Genomic DNA, 10,580 nt, shown 5'->3' on the forward strand with positions numbered 1-10,580 from the left:
AATCCACTTATTTAAATGTTATACTTATATCCACTTTGTACTTAATTTATCTTGCCTGTATTATAGTGTATTATATTCTGATTTGCTTAGTAGCCTACTTGTATTCCTGTGTGCACTGACGTGACAGTGAGCAGCTGTAACAAAAGAGTTTCCCCTCGGAGATCAATAAAGTATTAGCCCTAATAAAATTATCTAAATAATGTTCTAAATATTCAGTGAAACACGTTAAATAACTTCCCACATAATGACAGTAGCCAAAACAGCACACAAAACACATTTCTCTGTGTGTGCTGTTTCCGTGCATTTACTGAAGCCTAGTTTTTTGCTATACTTTACACTTCAACTGTACTACATTTCAGAGGGGAATATGGTGCTTTTTACTTCATTACATTTATTTGAAAGTAATTTGACAGTATTTGACACTTTGCTGTATTTATTTTGTGAGGTTTCAAAGTTTTACACCACTAAACTTCAGAGGGAATTTTCTTTTTTTTTTTTTTTTTACTTTTTTCTCTACTTTTATCTAACAGTTGTTTAGCCAGTGTATATGTTGCAGACTAAGAGTTTACAAGCAAAATTGCAGTTAATGTGAAAATAAATATCTCTTAAAGGTCAATTTTGGGAAGTCAGAAAAAACAGCCTTGTTTTACTCAAAAAAACAGGCTTTGTGACATTCTCAAAGGGTTTTGATGGTTAATAAACGTCTGGGGGTGAAAATGGTATAAGAAGAATGTCATCACAAAACGTTATTTGAAAGCATGAAAATAGCCTACTGCTTGTGCAATAATCAATAATTTCATCTACATTTAAGACTGAAAACTATTATTCCCCATTAGTGCTTTAACTTTAGATTTCTAAGAAGTACATTTTACTGCTATTTGTTTAGTTTTACTTTATGTACTGTGCGTAATGAAATAAAATGTAGCTTCAGGGTCCTTAAAAACACTTTTGGACCGTCTGCTTCACTGTAGATTTGACCAGAGAAGAAGAATGCGAAGCAAAGAGCAGTACTACTCGCTCACTTCCGCCTTTGCTTTGTGCCGAGAAGTCTGTCTCGTTTTTGTAGTATTTTTTTAATATCGTTCTTTTTTTTAATCATTTCTGTGTTATGAACGAAACTTGTATTAATATTGTTTATGAGGTTGTGAATCACTGTGTTGCATTAATTTTAAAATCACCTTGGCGCAGCATGGTAGGTTTCTGTCTGCATACAGACAATACGAAGACTAAAAGAAGGGAAAGCCAAAAGCCACATTTAACAGCTTTAAATAGTTATTGCTGCAGACATAAAAATATGCAGACGTTCGAGGTAGGCATGCAGTGATTTAATCCATCTCGTTTGTATCTTTGCCGACGGAGGAGAGCTGTGATTTGTTGCAATGAGCTGTTTTTACAGCAACGCGAGATTACGATGAGCTCTCTGACGAAAGGGCCTATAATGAAATTTTATTTATGCTGTGTGTTGGACACACTGGATGCGGTTATCTGTCTTCTAACGACGATTATTCCGTTAAAAACCATTTGTTGAACATCGACTACAAATGCTCGGCTATGTGTTTTTGTCGATTTGACGTGAGGAGGGTGAGTGCTGATTCTCGTTTTATTTTAAGGTAGGACACCATTCAGTCCAAACAGGCCAGTTTTTTTCTCCGTAGCGCTATAACGTTAATGTTTTGTCAGCAGCTGGGCCACCACCAGCACCACAACAACACAATTAAGCTAGCGTAAATTGTACCACGTTTGCTACCATTAACTGCACAAGGCACTCGTTAAAATTTAACCAACACGCAAAAGCCAAGTTATAGTATTAAGCCCAATCAACTGGAACTAACTTCAGCGTTAATTATATCCGAATAATGAGTATTTTAGTGGTAAATTGCCGGTTACGTTAGCTTTCACTCTGCACAATTAACCAACGGTAACTAAACTAGGCAACAGCTAACGTTAGCTGCGTTTTGAACCCGACAGGACGAAAAGAAAGAAACATGGAAATAATCCGGTGACCTGCTGGTGAACGATGTAGCTGCAGGCTCTTTTCCCCCAACTTAGTCTCGCTAGTAGCTGCGTTAGCTATCTAATGCGAGTCAATAAACATCACTTAACGTTACTGTCTGTAACCGCTACCGTTAACATCGGTAAACTTTAATAAACCACATTTCAGCCGAGAGATGTTTACTAACGGCCATAGATCCACTTAGGCAATTTTCATACATTTGTACAACACTATTTCACCTGTCAGTTAACAGTTCAAGTTACTCCATACGTGTATAATGTGTGTCTGATTTGTTTTCTTTTCCTCAGCAAGTTTGATTACCTCGTTAAAATCTACTCCTTCTCCCTCATTGAAAAATCCAGAATCTATGAACATGCAAATATTGTTCACTTTAAAAGTTTAACTGCTAGACAAGTACATTTTCAGTGGATGAGTGCTGGAGGTTTCAAGTTTCCACATCACACTTGTGTAAGTTGCATATAGGACCATGATTGGCTACCAAACTAGTTGCAATGTCACAAAATCATCTTGTATATACACGTCTGAAACTCAGATTTAACTTTTCTTCTTCAGCAGATGAATTTGAAAACAGCCTTCAAGTGTCAAACTCTGCCAAAATCCTTGATTTTATGTCGCAGGCAGATTAAACTGGTACTGAAATCCAGGAAAACTGTGGTTTTCAGTTTAGGTACATCATCAGCTGTAGATAGGATTGGGAGGATGAATGGAGCCTGCCTGCTCGATACAAACGTGTCTAACTATTAAATGTCCCACTTAGTAGTTAGTTTGTAGTCAGTTGGCCAACAAGTCATGTCATATTTGGTTTATAATGGGCCTGTACATTGTAATTCATACAGCTACGTAATTAACATCAGTTCTTGTCGTCCATCCCTAACCTTCTCAGCTAGAAGGAGGCAAGTCCATGACACCATGAGTCCTCCAGCCCTGCCCGTGGTCTTCTGCTGTTGTCACAGGAAAATCTGGTTGCATTCAGCAGCCGGAGGCAAACACATCTCTATTTTCCACCCAATTATTATCTGCCTCCAGTTGATGCTATGGAAGGACAAGCATAATGAATAGATACACTACCATCAGACAGCTCGGGGATGGCACCTACGGCTCAGTCATCCTCGGCCGCAGTCTGGAGTCAGGAGAGCTAGTTGCCATAAAGAAGTGAGTTTTCTCTGAGAAATCTGTAATCTGCTATGCAATTTGATGTCAATTCCAACAAATTAGCTAATAGGAAAACAATTTTTCAGAATGAAAAGAAAATTCTACTCCTGGGAAGAATGCATGAACCTTCGTGAAGTCAAGGTGACTTTATCTTTTCTACATTTTTAATACAGTATCACACATTTGAATAGCACAGCAGAATTATGGAAAAATCAACCCAAAATCAACTTAAAGGGAATGCCCTTTTCTGTACTTTAATATGGATATGTAGGCAATTTAGAGTTGCGGTTGCATTTTTGATATGGTCCATATTTACCGATCAAATTGAAGTTAAATGGTATGTACCGATATTAATGTATTATAGTACTCTTGTTATAAAATCTCCACAAACATTCTGTGGAGTTTCCGTTCTCCAATATTTGGTGTGAAATATCACCGCAGTGTTCTGTATTACTAGCTAATCTTAAAAATAATGTTGTAGGAGAGTGGAACAATAATATAACAGCTAAATGCTGAATTTAGATAATCATTGCTTGTTACTGTGTCTATTTGGGTTGATTTTTCATTTTGTTGTGTAGAATAGAGAAGTCGTATGTAACTTCATGATAACTTGATGATTTGTGGATAACGCTGTAATGATGATATGATGAACATACTGTGCCTTTTTAGTCCAGCTGTCAAATATTCAAAACTATATGTTGTTTCTTTTCACACCAACACAGTTTGTTACTGTCTAAATTTCCTCACAGCTCAAAGTCACACATCAGCTCTAAGAGTAGAAGGTGATTCTTGTGTGCTGTTGGTTTTGAGCTCTGGTTCCCATCCCCGGCCTACACACCCCCCTTTCCTGGAGCTTGACCTTAACGCAGAAAATCATGTGTAGAACATGCTGGTCCTTAGAGTCCTGCAAATTTAGATTATAATTACAGCATGTCACACCATACAATCTCAAAATCCCATTACAGCTTTTCCCCCTTACTAAACTTTAGCATGGTTAAACCTATATCATCCCAGTGCATGGGAAAAGTGTATTTTTCTCCATCTTGCTTTCTATCTCTCTCTATTTATTTTCCCTTTTAAATTGTAAGCATAAGTCCCACCTTTGCATTTACCCCTAAACTACATTTTGTTCTTACACTAGCCATGTTTTAACAAGAAGGCTTTGTTTTATAGTTGTAGGGCGTGCTTTTGAATGTGCTGCAGTGACCTCTGTGTATTGTCCAGCATGATTAGATTTACTATTTAATTCTACTACTATTTTTTTGTTTTTTTGTTTATGCATTCCACATATTCTTACATGATCTGTTTCTTTATTCTTTCAGTCCTTAAAGAAACTCAACCATGCTAATGTGATCAAACTTAAGGAGGTAATTCGAGAAAATGATCACTTGTACTTTATATTTGAGTACATGAAGGAAAATTTATACCAGCTAATGAAAGACAGGTGCGTATAGTTGTTACTTGTTACATTATATATATATATATATTTTTATTATTATTATACAGCTTCTTAACTGTTTGAGTGTTTGTTCTGTTTGTTTCTTGCTGCAGGACTCGTTTGTTTCCTGAATCTGCTGTAAGAAATATTATGTTTCAGATACTACAGGGGCTGGCATTCATTCATAAACATGGTATGTCTGTTTACGACTACAGGGTGCTAAATTAAATACTAATATTTTGTACCATTTGAGTCAAGACGGTCACGCAATGTGTCTTTGTTAGGGTTTTTTCACAGGGACATGAAACCTGAGAATCTTCTGTGCATGGGCCCAGAGCTGGTGAAAATAGCGGACTTTGGGCTTGCCCGTGAAATCAGATCTCGACCACCATACACAGATTATGTCTCGACTAGATGGTGAGTTTTTTTTTTAGAGTAAACATAATGCACTTAGCCTAAATGAAAGCGTGTTTAATAGTTCAGGGCACTCAAGTCCTAGTACCCTCTCTTTTTGGACCAGGTACAGAGCCCCAGAGGTGCTCCTCAGATCCACATCCTACAGTTCACCCATAGACCAGTGGGCAGTTGGCTGCATCATGGCAGAGCTTTATACCCTCAGGCCTCTTTTCCCAGGCTCCAGTGAAGTAGACACCATATTCAAGATTTGCCAAGTCTTGGGTACACCAAAGAAGGTAATGTTTTTTACATGTGGAACACATAAAAAAGTAAAAATACAGACCCAAAAAGGCTCACAAATTTGAATTTCAATGATAAAAAAATTGTTTTTTAATGTCAAGGTAAGAGGGGAATGAGTAAAAGTGTTTAAGAACAGTTGAAAACATGAGGATACAATAAGGGTCGGGTTATGCTCAATGCTCAACTAGTTTGTACAATGTTTGTATCAAAAGTGTTTTTTAGTAATCCCAAATGGCCACACTGGAAGGCAGGCTGAAAATCGCGTTGCGTTATCGTTTAAAAATGGGGATAAGGGCGCAGATTTTCATACAGTCTCTCCTGGAGGGCATTCATAGAGTTGCACCAGTCATAACCACGAAAAGGGACAGACATAATTGTGTAACATATAATAAAAAAGAGCTAGAGAGAGACGTTCAAACCCAGCTTACTCTCTCACCTCAGCACAGCTGGCCAATTACAGCGTGAGGTGGGCGTGAATGTCGGACTGACTTTCAGAAAGTTACAGAAACATGTCCAAACTAGTTGGTGACTCTTAAATTTGATTCATGACGGTTATAGATGGTTATCAGGACTGAAGTATTTGCTGCATGTGCCAGTATTTGAGTCACATACTTAGTATACCTGCACATTTAAAACCAAGTTAATGTTTAGAGTTCTTTTTTTGGGAATAACTGGAAATATAATGAAAATGAGTAATATGTAGTAGAAATGTAGTGGCTGTAGGTGCACACACACACACACACACTACACTTCAGCATATAGGTATGTGTGCTCAGAAGAGAGAGAGAGATCTATCTATGTATATATGTATGATTGATAGACTGACAGATTCTTTTGCCTTGCTTTGTAGTTTTATATGGAAGGATGTATTGTTTTTAATGTAGGCTATGTGATGCTGTCTAACAGCCGGTGCCCTGTACATATGTTGCAACCACAGACGCCATGTTGGTTATCAGTTCACGTTAACTGTGATATTAATTGGGATGCTAATTTCAGCTAGTGAAAACCAGACTTAAAACAAAATGTACTTACTGGAGAAAATGAATAGCCGACTGAGTGTCTTTTAGTACAACCGAACGTTGAACAAGACTTTTTTAGGCGACCAAAATGTTACAATTAATTTTCATGAACTGAAAACACACTGTGAAAGGGTCCAAGTTCTTAGACAAAAACACAGACAGCACCCAAAAACAAGTTCACGGCTAGTTAAATGTACACAGTGCAGTGGATCTACATTGCCTCTATGCTGATTGACAGGATGGTGGTAGCGACCAGTAGAGTCTAGGTTAGGTGAGATTAGGTCACAAATACCAGCCGACACAACATCCTCCTGTCTTTCAGACTCTTTATTGCAATACCAAACGTTACATATGCATATGGATCTCAGAGTCACAAAGACACAGAGTAGAATCACACAATCATTAATACTTACAGCCACACCCGTAACAGTTATGCTTCTCTACCCTGTTTAGTGCTGATAAAACACCTCTTCGTCTAGACATCATGTCACATTTATCCTAGATAAACCCCCCACCTGAACTTCCAACGATGCAAGTATTTTGGGTGGTTTATCCTTAAGACAAGTTTCACTTCCCTATTAGTTAGAGATCATGCACAGTTCATCAGCACAGCACACAGTTCACTTTTCTGCTGATCATGCAGTGTGCACACAGTTTCTGTGATCTTACCACGTTGCAACATACGTACAGGGCTGTTAGACAGAGATGGTCCCTCACCCTTATAAGCAGTTTCTTAGGTTAATACCATAATTTCCACTACAATGGAAATAAGTTATTCTTTATATATATATTTGTGTCTAGCACTGCAGGTATATTTGTTCTATGTTACAGGTCACCCCTAATTATTTTTTTTTATTTTTTTCAATAAGTGTTCTTCTACTACTATTACTGTTAATAAAAACTGATTTTCTTGTTAAATATGATGTAACGTAAAAGTGGTGTGTAAGATGGACTGCATTTTCTCCCTCTAGAATGATTGGCCGGAGGGATACCTGCTGGCGAGTGCTATGAATTTCCGTTGGCCTCAGTGTGTTCCCAGTAATCTGAAGACACTGATCCCGAATGCCAGTCCTGAAGCCATCCATCTGATGACAGACCTGCTCCAGTGGGATCCCAAGAAGAGACCAGCTTCTGCTCAGGTAGTGTCTGACCTACATTTTAAGTATTTCCACAGCTCTTACAGCTGAACATACAGAATGAAAGCTGATGTTGTTTGTCCAAATCTTTATATCTTCTCAGGCTCTCAGGTACTCTTACTTCCATGTGGGCCAGGCTTTGGGCACTCCTCAGCAGATCCTGGAGCAGGGCAGACCTCAGCCAGGCCTTGTGCCGCTGCAGGCTCCTTTACAGTCACAACAGATGCTGCAGCAGCAACCCCTGCTGCTTAAGCCTTTGCCCCCCTCCCAGCCTCCACCTCCCAACCAACACTGCTCCCCCTCCAGGCCTCTCCAGCAGATCCAGCCCTCACCTGTATCAGCAGCTGCCCAGGCGGCAGTGTACCAACGGCACACAGAGCTGGTGCGAGAGCAGCAGCCGAAGCACATCCTGAAGCAGGAACAGGCCGAAGGAACGCCACAGAGCCATCTTCCTTACATTGTTGACAAGCGTCTCCAGAGCAAGGTGAGGCTGGGCGTGGCTTGGAAACATTATGTCCATCTGTATTTACTGTGTCTGTCTGTTGTTATCATCATTATTATTATTATTATTATTATCATCATTATTATTATTATTATTATTATTATTGTTGTTAGTTATCCTGAAATTGCAAGTATTTGCTCTTTATTTCTTCCAGTGGATGGATGAATGAATGAAGTTACTTTGCTGGCCTTCACTTTGTATTTACAGTAATTTCTTTAAAATTATAGACTGGTTCCGTCAAAGGGAAGCATGTAATTGTGGAAAATATTCCTCACATGTATGGTTAATGTTTTAGCAAACAAGACAGGAATCAGACAGTTCAAACCTACTGAGCTATCAGTTGAAACCTAAAGGAGGGCGGCGGCGTTGGGGCCACGGCACAGGACACCTAAAGGGTGAAGACTGGGACGACTATGAAGAAACGGATCTGACACCCAAAAGTATTCTTGGGAAAAGTAACTTCTCCACAGAAAAGTCGAGGCAGGGGGAGGATGCACTGAGCAGGTGAGGCTATGATCTGTCTTCGCAAGGCACCTTTTATCAGAGGCAGATTCAGTGGCGTCTGCACTGTAATCATGTACTAACAAAATATGCAAACAGGCAAGTGATATAATACATGAATACAACACAAGATCTGTAGCCTCAGCCATACATCAGTATTACTACAAGCAGGTAATTCACACCACCTTTGTATCATCGAATGCCCTCTGTCTTCCAGATATGGAAATGTTCTGGATTTCAGTCGACCCAACGGAAAGGAAGACGCACCTTTAAACCTGAACAAGACTGCAGCCTACCAAGAGCCATCCAGAACCACTTCTGCTAAACAACATTACTTGAGGCAGTCAAGATATTTACCTGGTAATATACAGTATTTTATACATAAAGACTTGCCTTGAGTAAAGTAGGTCTTAGCAGGACTGGTAGTCTTTAATAAAATAAAACTAGAGTATCAGTGTCTACAGGTACTTTCACATTTAACCTGTTTCAGTTTAGTTCAAATGGTTTGATTGCCAGTTTGGTTTGTTTGAGCTGGTGTCAAAGCTGTCAATCGTTTTTTGTTGTGTGAAAGTACAGCAGACCAACCACAGGATTTCGTGATAGTAGATATGTGATTTTATTTATTTAATTTTTTTTTTGCAGGAAATAAAAAGCTAAACTACCATTAAATCCATCTTCTGGCCGTGAACTGTCAAGGAAGCAATCTCATAGGCAATCTTCATATCTGTGCAAACAATTTGGTAACCAGGCGAACATACACACTTCAGCACACGAGTGCAGAGATCAGTAAAACAGAGGTGTACTGAGCTTGTGTCCTGCTCTGTATTTTGGCAGTTCCTAATTTAAAAGTAAGTGAAACGTAGTTAACACAGACAATATCTCCCCCCGTGAAATAACGCCAAAAGACGGACAGAATTAAATTTCCATCAATGTATCTTTTTTTTGCCTTGGTCCTGTCCAAATGAACCAGACTACAGGTGTGAAAGTGCCCCAAGTTAATAAAAACATATCTTAAAAAACGTTTTCAGAATGTAACTGACTATCTCTTACTGTATCCTTCAGGTATTAGTACAAAGAAGAACGTGGCCATAAATGCCAGTAAAGACTTCACTGGAAGCCATCTTTGGGGCAACAGTAGTATTCCATTTGGGGGAACTCTGCCGAGCAGAGGTGCTCATGGTAATCCCCCAGGACATCTTCCACTTTAACGTCACTGTAATCTTTGCAACTCGTTCTCACTGTTAACTACGTTCAAATTAATGGATCTGCTTTTGTTTGTTTTAAATATCAGGTACAAATACAATCCCAGGTGGATACATGCCGTCGTTTTACAAAAAAGACCTTGGTTCTGCTGGTCACAGAGGGCATCACGGTCCTTCACTGGAATCCACAGCATCAAGTGAGGATGAACTTCAGAGCTTAGCACTTTCTGTAATATTCAGCTATCTATTTTTAACTGACGTGAACTTTTATAGTGCCCAGCCACTTAACAATGCCTTTTTTAAAAACTCCGAACACACCTGTTCATGGTATACTTATTGCTGATTTGATGCTATTTTAGATTATGCAACATGGCAGTCTGGCCGGAGTCAGATGAGCACATCTACTAACATGCCGTTGGCCAATAAGAGCTCCCCTGGTCTGCTGCCTCGCCCACCGGTACAGACCATCCACGGGCGAACAGACTGGTCTGCCAAATATGGACACCGCTAGTGCCCTCCCTGGAGCTGTGATCTGCGCTCCTGAGAACTCTTTCACCTCCAAAGAGTAGGCCTAGTTGTTTTATAATCAAAATCTGTACATACATCTTACACAGCAATAAATTGTTTTGTCATTAAGTGTACTATGGATGTTGTGAGTTGTAAAATATCTAAGTGTATATGTATAGCTAAATGCAAGTGGCCAAAATGTGAGCCCAGATTTGCTCCTCAGTGTTTTATTTTGTATTTCTGTAACATAACTACTGTCTTACAGAGGTTACACCTGTACCCTCATTTTGTATCAGATTTATCATTGAATGTTGTTCACCAACCTGCATAAATAATATGAATATTATACGTTTATGAAAATGTCACTGTGACTTGTTTTTGGCTAATTAATTACTTTGCCTCTATACAGTCAT

General features: G+C 39.1%; 1 protein-coding gene across 5 annotated transcripts in view; it reads left to right on the forward strand.

Annotated features, from left to right (window-relative positions):
- The first annotated feature begins 1,351 nt into the window (after nucleotides 1-1,351).
- Nucleotides 1,352-10,580, forward strand: part of LOC122884430 (serine/threonine-protein kinase ICK-like) — a 9,497-nt gene continuing 268 nt past the window's right edge. The window contains exons 1-14 of one of the 5 annotated variants that reach the window (XR_006379883.1): nucleotides 1,352-1,581; nucleotides 2,898-3,166; nucleotides 3,253-3,307; nucleotides 4,489-4,610; nucleotides 4,718-4,797; nucleotides 4,889-5,021; nucleotides 5,125-5,296; nucleotides 7,291-7,458; nucleotides 7,559-7,939; nucleotides 8,253-8,461; nucleotides 8,676-8,818; nucleotides 9,101-9,306; nucleotides 9,521-9,637; nucleotides 9,750-9,789. Coding sequence is in view for 4 of the 5 variants with exons in the window: in XM_044214356.1 (XP_044070291.1) it covers nucleotides 3,066-3,166; nucleotides 3,253-3,307; nucleotides 4,489-4,610; nucleotides 4,718-4,797; nucleotides 4,889-5,021; nucleotides 5,125-5,296; nucleotides 7,291-7,458; nucleotides 7,559-7,939; nucleotides 8,253-8,461; nucleotides 8,676-8,818; nucleotides 9,521-9,637; nucleotides 9,750-9,857; nucleotides 10,020-10,171 (1,941 nt within the window). In the remaining variant the exon portion in view is untranslated. The other 4 variants (XM_044214356.1, XM_044214355.1, XM_044214357.1 and 1 more) reach the window with 4 other exon arrangements.

Source organism: Siniperca chuatsi, linkage group LG11 (genome assembly GCF_020085105.1).
Source record: "Siniperca chuatsi isolate FFG_IHB_CAS linkage group LG11, ASM2008510v1, whole genome shotgun sequence".
Classification (NCBI taxonomy): domain Eukaryota; kingdom Metazoa; phylum Chordata; class Actinopteri; order Centrarchiformes; family Sinipercidae; genus Siniperca; species Siniperca chuatsi.